The sequence below is a fragment of the Pseudophryne corroboree genome, chromosome 10 (assembly GCF_028390025.1).
Source record: "Pseudophryne corroboree isolate aPseCor3 chromosome 10, aPseCor3.hap2, whole genome shotgun sequence".
NCBI lineage: Eukaryota > Metazoa > Chordata > Amphibia > Anura > Myobatrachidae > Pseudophryne > Pseudophryne corroboree.
The window spans coordinates 227,325,818-227,340,946 of record NC_086453.1 but is presented as its reverse complement, the minus strand read 5'-3'; the positions used below and the strand labels follow the sequence as shown (position 1 = coordinate 227,340,946).

General features: G+C 42.9%; 1 protein-coding gene across 3 annotated transcripts in view; it reads right to left on the bottom strand.

Moving 5' to 3' along the window:
* Positions 1-4,663: 4,663 nt before the first annotated feature.
* The window catches only part of KLHL17 (kelch like family member 17), a 187,530-nt gene continuing 177,064 nt past the window's right edge, over positions 4,664-15,129 (bottom strand). For all 3 annotated transcript variants that reach the window (XM_063943130.1, XM_063943132.1, XM_063943131.1), the window contains 2 exons: positions 6,897-7,078; positions 4,664-5,923 (listed from right to left, as the gene is read on the bottom strand). In XM_063943130.1, coding sequence (XP_063799200.1) covers positions 5,695-5,923; positions 6,897-7,078 — 411 coding nt within the window. In that variant the 3' untranslated portion in view covers positions 4,664-5,694. The remainder of the gene's footprint in view (positions 5,924-6,896; positions 7,079-15,129) is intronic.

Genomic DNA, 15,129 nt, shown 5'->3' with positions numbered 1-15,129 from the left:
CAAATGTGGTCGACTCAATGTATGTCGACCAAACTCATATCGACCTAATGACCGCCATCCACTGCTGAGAATAAGAACATACAACTTTTAATGTGTCGACCATTTTCACGTGTCGACCATTTGTCCATGTCGACCATGCCAATGTCGACCAATAGTGGTTGACCTATTGACTGTCGACCATAACATGGTCGACCATTCATACCGCAACCGCAAATCTGTGGGTTGGAAAGATATCTATGAGAATGTAGCCAATCAGCTCACCAGGCTCTTCCAGCAATGAATGCAGACGCCACCATATTAAGGATTACAGAATATGTTTATTTGGCAACTGTGCGTTTATAGTGAATAACATAAGGAAACATAAAATACATTAAAAATGAACAGATTAGAAAAAAAAAATATATATATATATATATATATATATATTGAACTGCCAGATTAACAGAATGTCATTTTATTTTAACCAGTTGTTTGTTTCACCTTTATTATAACAACCTGACTATCTGATGTTATACTGAATGTATTTCTGCTACGTCCTCACAATCTGTAACCCTCACAATGCTAATTACTCACATTTAATACAAATTTACAGAAAAAAAACAATGTACATTGAGTTTTATTTCTCTGATATTTCCAATACATTTCTTGTAACCATTTTACTCCCAGAAAATAATGTCTTCCACCCATTATATATTACTGCAAGACGTACAGTTATTAGACAGCGTCAGTATGAACAAATGGTGTTGACTAAAGAAAGGAGATAGTGCAACATGGAAAAAGTGACCACATTTGTGATGTATACCAAAGTCTGGTGGAGGATCTGGCTTAACATCATGGAAGATGTCAATCGTAAATAGCTTTAATGAAGTCAAACTCATGGATGAACCACATATAAAGGCGAGATGTAATGGCGTCCGAGATTGCTGGAGGTGCAAGATGCCGGCTGATCTTGGACGTTTTTTAGAAATGGCAAAACCATGCCTTGCAAATGACTGTCGCTTAAAAGAAACGTCCAAGATCGGCAGGCATATCGCACCGACGGCAATCTCACATGCCATTACATCTCGCCTATAGACTGGTGCAACAGGGCAAAATGACTAAATTAAACTGATTGCAATGACTTGTGATGTTGATGGCAGATATTACAGATCCTTGTGTAAGATGCACAAAATAAAAGCAATTCAAGAGCAGAATCCATCTTGTTACACACCCTGATTTTATCTTGAGGTAGAATACTAATAAGCCCCGACATATATTGGAAGTGATCTGATCACTCGGTCCCAGTACAGAATTACTGTGTGCCGTCCAGTTTGGCCACCCGAGCACTTGGCCAAGATGGATAGTGATCCTGTCATACAGGCTGAGCATCCGGAAATGGCCAATGTGAAGCCAGCTTCAACTCTTAATTAGTTCCTTAGTATTTAAAGCACCTTTTAATCTACAACACAAGCTGCTCATCACAAAGAAGTTATTAACAACATTCATAGATATACATAAGTCCTGTCCAGATGTGAGAAATTGTACATGACAGGACTTGAGATATGACACTGTACATACATTTGCTGGTGTACTTCAGTGAGATTACTGGGCAGGGTATCTAAAGTGTGTTGGGAAGGCTCTTACTCAATGGCCCTTATTCCGAGTTGTTCGCTCGCTAGCTGCTTTTAGCAGCAGTGCAAACGCTAAACCGCTGCCCTCTGGGAGTGTATCTTAGCTTAGCAGAAGTGCGAACGAAAGGATCGCAGCGCTGCTACAAAAAAGATTGAGCAGTTTCTGAGTAGCTCGAGACGTACTCCTAGCTAGCGATCACTTCAGACTGTTTAGTTCCTGTTTTGACGTCACAAACGCGCTGCGTTCGGCCAGCCACGCCTACGTTTCCCCAGCCACTCCTGCGTTTTTATCCGACACGCCTGCGTTTTTACACACACTCCCCGAAAACGGTCAGTTACCACCCAGAAACACTCACTTCCTGTCAAACACTCTGCGGCCAGCAGTGCGACTGAAAAGCGTTGCTAGACCTTGTGTGAAACTGCATCAGGTTTTGTGAAAGTACGTCGTGCGTGCGCACTGCGCCTCATACGCATGCGCAGAAGTGCCGCTTTTTTACCTAATCGAACAACGGCAGCTAGCGATCAACTCGGAATGATGGCCAATGACCCCAACTTCATTGCAAATATCTCTAGTTCTGATAAACTCCTAAAACTTTTATATTTATGAATGTTCTAAAAAGCTATTTTATATAAGTCAAATTGTATTCTATAGAGAGAGACCCATACATTAGTGGAGCATAAGAGCAATTCCTTGTTCTACTGATGCCTGGGTCAGTGGGGAGAAAGCAAATGTGTTGGAAATCATTGATTCGCCAAGTCCAACCCAAAAAATTATTAGGATTGGCGAGTCGGGCTTTTTAACATGCTGGATTTTGCTAATTCCCCAACAGATCGCCAAGTCGCCCGGCTGATAGATGGCCTGCATAAGTTTAGTGGTCTTCTTAACATTTTTTATACTCAGAATTGATTTTATTTGATAAAATAGGATCCTCTACCAAAGTTGAAATGGTTTTGATAAGGAAGACATAATTAGGCTGTCATAGTTCTATCCATCCCACTAACTGATTTGGCTTTGTCTATAGATCCTAGTTTTACCTAGTAGACCCAATTCATTACCATTTTTTTAAAAAGTGTTACACAGAGAAAAATTGACGTAACGATATCACATTGGATGGTTGCTATGGCTACAACATCCTTTTCTTCCAATTATCTTTTTTTTTAATATAATTGTCCATGGAGCTTCTGCTTTCCAATTTCAGAAAGATACATTGCCAATGTACCGATTACTGATACATCTTAGGCTACATACAACATGGAGTTAGAATTCTGTGTTTAAAATGCATTTGGAATTCAAATAAATCATTATCTAGTTTATGTATATGCATTTATTACTTGTGTTGCTCTGTAGTGTTTTTTTTTCTTAACGCTCCTTGTTTGACTCATGCAAACTCAATTAAGAACTTACATTCATCCCAAAGTCAGCACATTGTAAATGCAATGATAAGCAGTAAGCAATGTTTACATCCCACTGTCCGGTGCTGAGCAGTTTTGTGGCGCCTTACAGATAAACCATGAGAATAAGGATATGTGCTTTCACCTGCATTTGGATTGAAGAAGATTACAACTTCCATTTGTCACAGGTTTAAACGATGCAGACTGAACAAGGTTGTAAACACATAGCAAATGCATATAAAATTCTTACCTGCGCTCAATGTGATCTATATACGTTTATTAGCCACCAAACTCCAGTGTGTATGTAGCCTAAAACGGAGTGAAAGGCAGGTATTGCGATACGCACGATTACTCAATAAATAAATAAATACTTAAATAAATGATGCATCATTAAATACGTCCATGTAACTTTTAGTTTAGTGTTATGTTATTGATGTCTCCATTAGTTCATCTTACTCTCCCAATAAACATCGGTGGTTTCATTGCTATTGATGACACAAACAACACTAATACATTGCAGTCCATATGAGCTACAACTGGATGTCCATATGTTGGGTCTATGTGGTAAACATCATAGTCAGCGTTGAAAGAACTTGTTATGCCAAGTGGAGAAGGCAACATGAAGAGGTGCATTGTGGGAAAAACATGCTGCTATGCCAGAGGACATGCAAAAACAAACCACAAATGATGAAAGAGAAGAGGAAATGTTAGATGAGCAAGGGCATACGGTGAAGTAGTGTAATTCCATAGCGATGTTCCTTTTCTAGACATGTCTATAGAGCAGAGGTTATTGCAGAAGTAGTGTGAGGTTACTTAGGCATGAGATGAGAAAATACATATTTGCTTATCTGGAGTTATTCTTAAAAATAAACATAAGTTCACGCAGAAGTGCAACATTTCATATTAACTTTTTACAACAATAAAACTATGGCAGCGAGTGGTTTTCAATAAATAAGTAAAGTTATTGTCAGAAGCACCTGAAATAGGTTTACGTGCAAATTGTGCTGGGTTGAAAGTTTGCGATATGGATATGTTAAATGTTAGCACCCAGAGGAGCACAGCTGATTTCAAGGAAAAAAAACAACCCACACTTGTACAAAAGTGTAATTTGTAGCACATGATCATGGGGGTCATTTACTAAGGTGCAGTAATCTATAGCTGCTAATCAGACCTTTGCTTTTGTTTGTCTAAGGATACAGACTCACTGGTGGCTGTTGTCCAGTCTGTGATACTTCCCTTGTGCTGAGTTCGCCAGAAAGTGAATGGACTCAGAACAGTGATCAAAAGACCTGCAAGTGCACATGTTAGTCCAGTACTAAGGTAAAGCACTAGATGTAGCTCACTTCATTACAGTTTAACTTTGAGGATAGAGCCTGATTCAGCTTCAGTCAGTGAAGTGCGGAAATCACTATTCTGCAACTTCCACACTTCAGTGCAGGCGCGCAGACTTAAATTGAGATTACAGTCTTAGTGCCGGCAGGGGGCGGTAACAGGGTGGCGGTGCAGCATTGTGCTGAATTAGGCCCACAGTATCATAAGTACTGATCACTATTCTGAGGTTGGGTCATGCTGTGCTTACATTCTGGTGAACACAGTGCAGATCAATACATTACTGCCCTCTGTACAGTCACCCGTGAGTATCTACCACAGATTTCACTATATCAATTAAAGTTTGTAATTCATTGGTTGCTGTGGGATACTGCGTTTGTAATTCACCCTCAGTGTGAACTTTTCCATTTGTTAATACAATGCTGCTTTATAAAAGGGCAGTTTTTTTTTTTTTTTTTTTTTTTTTTCACTTTCAACCACTTCGTAATCAGTGTTACAAAACCCTACCAATAGGTGGAGTTACGATACATGCTATTGCCTTGAAACACTGAATTCCTGTCAAGGAATGGAAACTTTCCTCTCGCAGCTATAAAATGCTGTATTTTGTTTCTCTAAAATAGAAATTTGTTTCAGTGTAGACCAGGGCATGATTATTTTATAAATAATAATTAATCCTGTCAATGATGACTCGTGGTACTGTACTTGTTAAACAGTAAAGCTGGGGCTAAAAAAGGGAAAGAAGCAAAAATAAATAAAAATGATAGTGCCTATTTGTAATATGGCCATGGCACTTCATACCAGTCCAGTGAGGACATTACAAGATATTACATTTCATAACCTGAATGCATTCAAAGATTCAACAGTTTTTTTTTCTTTGCTCAAAAAACATCTTCACTCCATGACCTGTATTTCAAAGGTATTTTTCTAATCACAGATGGGCCAGAGTCTAAAGTGCAAAGGACGTCTATTCTTGATCATCATTTGTGTCAATGAATTAATACAGGAAGGATGATTTAACCCCTTCTGCTGCTTGAGAGAACAATGCAGTGCAATACAGAAAAAGATTGCCATCTTCCCTGATGCAGAGACTTGCAGGATGCTACAGCGTACAGAAAAACACTTTCCCGACCACTAGACAGAATTGTACTACCCCATCTGCTGCTGGTGGGTCTTTGATAAAGTCTTTAAGTGGCAAAGAGGTACCTTTGCAATGGGATGCAGGCCTTTTCAGCAGTGATGAAGATACATTGAAAAATGGCATGTCCTGAGAAGAAGCCCCCTAGAACAGCGAAACGAGTGTTTGGCTCCTCATCTATGGTAGACTCTGTGGGCTTCTCCTTGATGTGATGGACCTGATTCTTTGTCAGAGGCTGGTTGAGGATACGGAGAGAGTAGGGGAAGAGGGAGGAGGAAAGTTGAGAAGTTCTAGCACTGCTACCCCCACGCTGCTCCTCCGGGTGAACATACAGGATGCTGCTACCCACTTGTTGGTACGCGGGTTGTATTTCTCGATGGAGTTCAGGCTCGAGCTTCCATCATTGCCTCCTACTGCATAAAGCCACCCATCCATCGCGACAAGATCATGCGTGCTTCTGTAGAAGGACGAGATTTGCAAAAAATCTGAAACAAGACAATGTATCTCGCAGCCACTGCTTAGATGCCTCATATGTCTATGGTTTGACTTTTAACACTTTTACCCCCCCAAATAAAAAAACTTTTGTAAATTGTTGTAGACTTACAATACGGAGTTTAAAAAGGGATGTGGTCATAACAGGAAGTAATCTGGATCATTACTATTCAATCTTCTAACAGAGTTTTGTTCCAGTGCTTGGTCTGAGAATGGGATTTAAACCCCAAACAATGGGAATCGAACATGTTTAGTAATGCCCCTTTGGAAACTCATCAGATGGACATTAGGACAGCTAGGTTTCTACACAGCAACAAAGTCTTTTGATCTTATGGCAAAATAAACAGTAATAGGGTCTCTGAGTAGCGGATGTTTATATACCTATATACTGTATGTATATGAGAAACCAGGCTTTTACAATTGTGCTGTGTGGTGTACACCTTCAGCAACAGAGGATGAGACCGATCTAAATATTTAAAAGACTGTTAAATAAAAACAGTCACTGTGTAAAGTTTTCACCAGTGGAAATGGATTATTCCTCATTACACAGGCTCCTGAGGCCATTCAGCAGGGGGCCTACTGTAATGCTCGCACCAATCTCCCAGCTGGAGGTTATCTGATGGCAGAAAATCCTCTCATGTACATGAAGAGTGATTGTGAAGCATCAACAATTCCTTTGATGTGATATTAAAAGTAGGAAGATAGATTAGGTCGGCCGGTAACTTCCATCAAATCCATTTAGCGTTAGAAACCATGTAAATTGTAAGGGCAGTTTTTGTTTGTTTCCTTTTTTTTTTTTTAACTAATTATAGCATTTGGTACATTTGTGTTATTTATGGGTACAGTAACCAGTTTATGTGCGTAATATAAATATACATGTATTTATTCCACAGTGCAGCACTACCATTTTAATCCACATTCCCTCCAGTATAGGTTACCTTCTAATGTTCATGGGTGCCACACTCTCCCATGTGTTTGCCTTTGGGTTATATCTCTCCACAGAGTTTAGACAGCTTGTGCCATCATTCCCGCCTGCTACGTACAGCATGCCCTCCAGTACGGCCACTCCGGCACTGCTGCGGCGGCTCAGCATGTTAGCAATTTGAGTCCAAGTGTTTATCTGGGGGGAAAAAATGTAATTATGGATAAGTCACCTTTGCACATAGAAGAATCATTTTCTCATGTACGATGTTTGTCTTAACTGCTTCATCAAACTTTTTAAAGAGAGTGATGTCGCCCATAGCAACTAATGAGATTCTAGCTATCATTTTATAGAATGTACTAGATAAACTATAGCTAGAATCTATGAGGAACACCTCCACCTGTCATATTTAGAAGGTCGGATATACTGTATCTCCCCCAAAGTATATCAACTCACCAGGACCTATCAAATCATATGCTACTAGCGTCATATCCCTAACATAGCAATTACCAATTAACTAAGACATTGGCATAACAGAGCTCCGGTACATTCCCTGCACCTGAGGATGAGAGTGCCTGCCTGCAGTGACTAAAGGATTTTCTGTGCGCCACTGCAGCAGTGATACTTGCTGCAGGTTGCCTGCTAGCCAGAAGTAAGGGCCATGGGGCAGCAACCATGCGCCTCCAGAGCCCTGCGACGGCACCACTCATACACCCCTAGTTACTGCCCTGCATTAAGAATAGGTGGCCTCAATGATGCTGTTGATTGCTAATGAGAGGATAGGCTAGACGCTAGATTATAGTTAGACTTACCTTTAAGGAGAGAACACTTTAATACCCACTAAGAGAACATTGATAAATGGACTCATCACGGCCAACTGCCATGAGGAAAATGCAGCTTATTTGTTGGTGCACTAAAATAATTGACTGGTGTTCATTCAAATTCAGTCACAATAAACAAACCTTTGGAAATCTAGCATAACTCAGCCTATATATTGCTGGCACACTTACTAAGTTTTCACACTGTTTTAGATTGAAAATATAAATGCTGTTGGTGCTTTACATGGGGTTGATAAAAGCTGATGCCAACATTTAACCGCACTGTAAAGAAACAAGACAATGACCTGCGGGAACGGGATCAGTATGATTTCCTGACTGATGGGATTCCGGCAGTCGAAATACAGACGCCGAAATCCCGATCTCAAGCGGAGCGTGTACCCTCGCAGGCTCGCCACCCTTCGGGCCCAGTGGCGGGCCCACAAGGTTCTATTCCCCCACCCAAATGGAGTTTCTGGCCAGCTGTTGGAATTCCAACCATCTGCATTTAATGGCTGTCAGGATTTCGGCATTGTGATTTCGACCGCCGGGATCCCGACAGTCGGGAATCTACCTGCATACTGCGGGAACCTCCATCATAGAAATAAATAGGCCTCCTATGGAATTAGAAGTCCCAGCATGCCCTTGCATCCTACGGCTTGGACTCTGCACTCAAAAGCAGCTGGTGAGTCATGCGTTGCATAAAAATCTGTTCTGCAAAGTGGTAACTGTATGCAATGTTCACCACTGCATCAGGGTTTTATACTTGTATTGTGGTAAAATAATGATTATGCATATGCTTGATGTGATAAGTACGGTACTAAAAAAAATATATTTTTTGTTAACATGTTAATAAAGTATATAGGAAACTAGAAAGTGACACGTGGCTGAACTGTGTGATGTTGCAGTGTAAGAAGTAGCTTATAAGATTGGTTCTATAATAATAGTCTCTTCTATAATTTCAACACACCTGCAAATTGTCCTGAATGATTGCAATAATCACATCATACGTATCACTGACAACACTCTTCAATATGATCTTTTGGAATTGCAGGGGCAGGTAGTAGCACTCCATGTCAGAACTACTGCTGTGATGTTGAGGGTGCAGTGACAATGGGGCCTGGAGTTTAGGAGGGGTCTGGTCATGCATGTCCATCTGCCATGCTCTTATGAGCATGTGTAGGGGTCAGTGCAGCTAAGCCCCTTTTGGGATTTCATTTCTGGAGCTGAGAGACCAAACAGGGCTTTGCAGTGCATTCAGTGGCCACTTAAAAGAGCAAAGAAGGGCCCAGAAGATGAATGCCATTGAATGCAATGGGGTCAGTGCCGTTTCTTGGGCCGGGAGAGCCGTGGCCACGGCAACTGTATGTTACAGTATTCCGTCTGGAATACTATTGAAAATGTCCCTCCCCAAAATGTTCGCTGCCTCATAGAAGACAGTTTTAAAGAATGCTTTAGGAGATGGTGGCCATTTTGAGAAGGTCATTTTCAAAACTTTGAAGTCTGAACTGGAGGCAGGCATGAACAGCGCCTGGGGACTGCAACGGCAGTGGCCAGAGGGATCCCTTGACAATGACCAGAACCCCTTGACAAGTAGGTACTGTGGTATTAAAGTACAGTACAGGAACATAATATGGTGGCAGGGGCATAGGGAGGCATAATATGGTGCCAGGAGCATTACAGTTGGGGCATAATATGGTGACAGGGGCATTACAGTGGGAGCATAATATGGTGTCAGGGGCATAACAGTGGGGGCATAATATGGTGATGGGCATGTGGGGGCAAAATATGGTGACAGAGGCATTACAGGGGGGGCATTATATGGTGTCGAGCATTACAGTGGGGGCATAATATGGTGACAGGGTCATTACAGTGGGAGCATAATATGGTGTCAGGGGCGGGTCGTCTTCAGGTTGCCGGCGGCCGGGCTCCCGACGACCATCATACCGGCGCCGGAATCCCGACCGCCGGCATACTGACAGCTTTTCTCCCTCTTGTGGGTCCACGACCCCCCTGGAGGCAGAATAGATAGCGTGGTGCACGTAGCGCGCCACCGTGCCTGCAGCGTGGCGAGCACAAGCCCGCAAGGGGCTCATTTGCGCTCGCCCAGCTGTCGGTATGCCGGCGGTCGGGATTCCAGTGCCGGTATGCTGGCCGCCGGAAGCCCAACCACCAGCATCATATACTACACCCGTCAGGGGCATTACAGTGGGGGCATAATATGGTGACTGGCATGTGGGGGTAAAATATGGAGTCGGGGGCATAATATGGTTGCAGTGGCATGTGCGAGCATAATATGGTAATAGGGTCATTACTGTGGGGGCATAATATGGTGACGGGCGTGTGGGGGTATAATATGGTGTAAGGGATACTATGTTGGTGAAAAGTAGCCTTTTCCTGCAAAGCCACCCCCATTGCAGCAAATCCACGCCCAGTACAGCAAGGCCATGGCTCCTTTTGGGGGGAGTGTGCAAATGTAATTTTTTTTATCTGTATGGGGGGGGGGGGGGAGGGGGTGCATTTTTTTAGTGTTCGCACTGGGAGTCAAATTGTCTAGAAACTGCCCTGAATGGGGTCCTACAATGGAGTGCGTGTTACCCTCTGGTAGCAGCCAATGCAATGTAAATGTGTACTAACCCTTGGCTGGAACTATTTATTCCTCAGTTAACACTTGTCACTCTCAGTGACGTGCGGTGAGCTCAGTGGCTGGGGAGGCACTGGCAGCTAACCAACCCCTCCTCCATAGAGGGTAAAAAAAATAGAATTTTAATACCTACCGGTAAATCCTTTTCTCTTAGTCCGTAGAGGATGCTGGGGATGCTTCAAGAACCATGGGGTATAGATGGGATCCGCAGGAGACATGGGCACTTTAAGACTTTAAAAGGGGTGTAAACTGGCTCCTCCCTCTATGCCCCTCTTCCAGACTCCAGTTATAGGAACTGTGCCCAGGGAGACGGACATTTCGAGGAAAAGGATTTATTTAATTTATTTTTAAAACTAAGGTGAGATACATACCAGCTCACACCTCAAACACGCCGTACAACATGGCATTCAACGGCATGACCAACATCAGCCACAGACTGACTGTACTTAACTCAACATGAGTGTAACCATAACCAAACTGCAGATACAGCCCGCACTGGGACGGGCGCCCAGCATCTTCTACGGACTAAGAGAAAAGGATTTACCGGTAGGTATTAAAATCCTATTTTCTCATACGTCCTAGAGGATGCTGGGGATGATTCAAGAACCATGGGGTTTATACCAAAGCTCTAGAACGGGCGGGAGAGTGCGGATGACTCTGCAGCACCGACTGACCAAATAAGAGGTCCTCCTCAGCCAAGGTATCAAACTTGTAAAACTTCACAAAGGTGTTTGAACCTGTCAAAGTCAGAAAAATATCCCCATGCACGTTGCCATATTTGCACCGCACACTGGTCCGTGCTGCGCATGCGTACGCTCTCCCGTGAAGGCGCATACCCGCAATAGCGTGCACCCGCGGGCGCACGGTATGCGTATTTACGGTAGAGTTTATGTAGTCGTAGCGTGCGACTCATTCGTTGCATATTTTCACAATTAATGTAGCTTGTAGATCATGATCCCTTTGATAGTTTCTGAAAGTTTGGTTAATATAGAATGTCCCTGAGCTGAGGAATCCCTCTTTGTATTGTAGGAAGGGTCTAACAGGAGTCATGCAGCAGTGTTTGGTACCCATCGGAAGAGTATTTAAATAGCAATATTCCGGTGTTGGTTTGGAGCGTATTAATCGCTCGTGCGAATAGTTATGGACATAAGAAGTTTATGTCCATTTCTACTATTTACTCATACTCAGGTATGCGGCGGGAAACCTAGTTCCCCACCCACCTGAGCTGTTTGAAATCGTCACAGCCCACCTGTATGAATCAACCTATGACCTCTTGTTATGATGCAGGGCCGAATTCCGACGTCCAATGGACAATGGGATTGTAGGGACTGTAGGATTGCATTGTGTGTGGGGCATAAATAGGCAGGCCGACCACATCCAGCTCTCACTCTTCAACGGTTCTCATTGCTGAAAATCGGGTGCTGGATGTCCAGGCGCATGCGATCGTTTACCCTTGTGCGTAAGTTTCTCTCCGTAATCATTGTCTTTCTGTGAGCCAATTTCTCTCATCTCTCTCCGTCTCTCTCTCTCTTTCCCCTCTCTCTCTCTCGTATCTCCCCTAGACTAGTATTGTATTGTATTAGATAGTATTGTATTTTGGTTAGGAAGTCTCTGTTATATTGTAGTGTATCATTTGTACCGTTATCCCCTTTTACAAATATATTAGATATAATACAGTTAATAGGCTTTGGACCCTAAACCAGTATCTGTGTATTTCCTATAGTGTTAAGTGTTCACTTGAGCGTCGGTGACGCTCAAGCAGCTTTGTAGTTAGTCAGGTAACACAAGGTTGCACTTACACCCTGTACTCACATTAAGGTATTCTGTGAATTTCATTGGTATAAGGTTTAGACATAAAGGTATAGCGTTGTGAGCGTCTGCGCCGCTGGTGACCTCCTCGTGGTCTCGAGCGTAAGCTACGCCATAGCGAATCATTACTCTAGTCATAGCCAATAACGTGTCCTGTGATCACTGGGCCGTGAGCGAACGTGACGCTTGAGCGTCTCGCCTACGGCTGAGCGATCGTTACGCAACTAGCGTACCATTACGGTACTTCTTAAGTAAACAGCGTACAGTGTTCTTAGACTTCATAAAGGGTTGTTTATACGACAAGGGAATTTAGCATTGTCAATTGGGGGCTCGTCCTATCCTTCTCATATCTGCACTAGGTAGATCAGCAGACATTATCCCCCCAGCAAAGGGTGGGAGGTTGTCTCGCAGTGCTGACGGGATAAGCGTCTGCTTCGCTTAGATAAAGAGTGCTGAAGGAATCCGGGAACCGGAAGTAAGAACAAAACGCTTGTGTCTTTTAAAACTGTTTTATTTCTCTTCTGTCTTGCGTATACACGCACGCATACATTTATCTGCATTTCTTTTTCAAATTTCGTATATCACTATTCCTGTTTGCCAAGTTTTATAGTTGATAGAAAGTGCTAAAAGAGATTTGCTGTTATTTCATAGTAGAGGTAATAGTTAAAGTATAGACCAACACACGGCTTGTCTGGGAGATAAGGCAGTCAGTGTGGTGTGCGGTAGATGATCAGGGATCATCTACATTGATAAAGGTAGAAATTGTGTTACGGTGGATCTTTGTTTTGCGTACACGTGTCCCTAACAAAAGACTTGCGTACGCAATCCAAACGGCAGACGCACGCAGCGTACATTACGCAACGTAGCGTCTGGTTACGCCCACGTAGCTCAAGTCACGAAAAGTTGAATTAGCGCAAAGCGATAATTAGCGCAAAGGCGATAAATAACGCGACGCGGTAAATAACGCAAATCTATTTTTGGAAAAATCTGAAATTTAGTTTAACAGATCCTGCTCCTAATTGGTAACACAGTTGGACTGAAGACAATTTCTGCGCAGAAATAGATATAGAAACAAAGTGTACATGTGTTGAGTGAGTGTGTTTTTATCACATAAGTTTATATAACTTAGAGGTTGAACCAAAAGGAAAGTCGGGTACTCGTCAAGGGACACACGTGTAAGTGACATATACGGTGGCTAGGGAGGCATCCTTGGTTAAATAATATTTGAGCATTAGAGTATAGCGGACCATAAGGTAACAGACCAGGAGGTCATAAGGTAACAGACCAGGAGGTCATAAGGTAACAGACCAGGAGGTCATTAACAGTAACAGACCAGGAGGTCATTAACAGACGGTAACAGACCAGGAGGTCATAAGGTAACAGGTAAAATAGACAAAGAGGTCCGCTATAAAGGTACAAGAGGCACAACGCCTGGGGTGTTGGTGCAGAACCCATATAGGCCATAAGCTCTTGCTGAAGGAATCGCGGCCGGAAACATCGATTCCATTGATCTTTCAGTACATGACAAGTAGTGCTTATATACTGAACGATTGGACCGCACGTAATTGTGTGCAGTAGTTAGTAATGTGACCTAATACCATTAGAGTAAAGTGGTCACAAACGCTATTTGTACATTCTGACGTGATTTGTGTAATTTTTTATTTTTAAAGGGAAGTTCGCTGGTCACTCAGGAACTATCTAACAACCCCAACTTTACTGGAAAGAGTAAGTGTCCTTCGGGTAACCCTCATATGTTCCAGTAAACAGAAGGTTCACAGGGGCCCTGGGTTGGGTACAGCAGCTCTGGTTACAGTGATTGCAGTACTGGCCAACGTGGGCGAGAAGTAAGTGGGGTACTTGGTAAACCGCCACCGCCGGCCTGCCCAGGACATCTTGGTTTGTTTGTAAGGGTTCGCTGAAAACCTTGATATAAAGATCCAAGGAGGAATAAGCAACACCTGCAGATTATGGGGGCCAGTTGTTCAGGTAGGGGGCGATCAACCTCGGTTCGGGTTGATTTAGGGAACCGGCCAGTCGGGTCGGCACGATATGTGATGTGTAAGAAATATGGAAATCACGCTGAAGTTTTATGTGATGAATGGGAGAGAATGACTGTACATGATGGGGAGAAGTTCCCAAGAATAGGTAGCTTCAGTCCAAAAGTGTTACAAAATTTAAGGAGGAGGATATGTCTCATTGAACCAACAAAGAGACGAAGTAAACATTATGATTATTTGCAGTTATGGCAACAGGAAGGTGAATTACAAAGAGATTCAATTGACTTTTCTGAATCTTATCTTGAGGGGAGAGATATGGCAGCAGGGAGGATTGTGGTTGCGGAGAAAAGCACAAGGTGGAACAATAAAAACGCTCTTAGCAACTGTAGTATAGATTATAAGAATAAGTGTAATAACTGTAACAATGATTATTGTAATACTGTTGAATGTACAACTATTAACCTATGCAAGTTGCACCCCATGTCAAACTTCCCTCAGGAATACAAACAAGAAAGTGAGCCCAGAACGATGTCAGCACCTCTTCCAGCAACCATCACAAAAGCCACCCAGGTGGACGCGACCAAATTGGTAAAGGCAATAATCGAACCCCCTAACGGAGGGTCAGGTGAGGTCGTGTCCACAGGTACGTACAATGTTTCATATCACGCACAAACAGATATACCCCAAAATATAAGACCAACACAAGATGATGTAACTGAGCTCGATCTGGCCAGGGTGATCTCAGTCCCCAATGGGAAGACTGACGATCAGGGAATCATTCCCGTCAAGGACAGTGCAATGCGCTGTCTCTGGTCCCGGACCGAATTGAGATCAATTGTGTCTGAATTTCCTGATCCTAGGAAAAATCTAGTCAAATGTCAAAAGTTTATTAAAGAACTAGGAAACGCCACAGAACCCACCAACAAAGAATGGCGGACAGTGCTGAGGGCATGTTTGCCCTTCAGTGTTGACCCTGAAAAATTC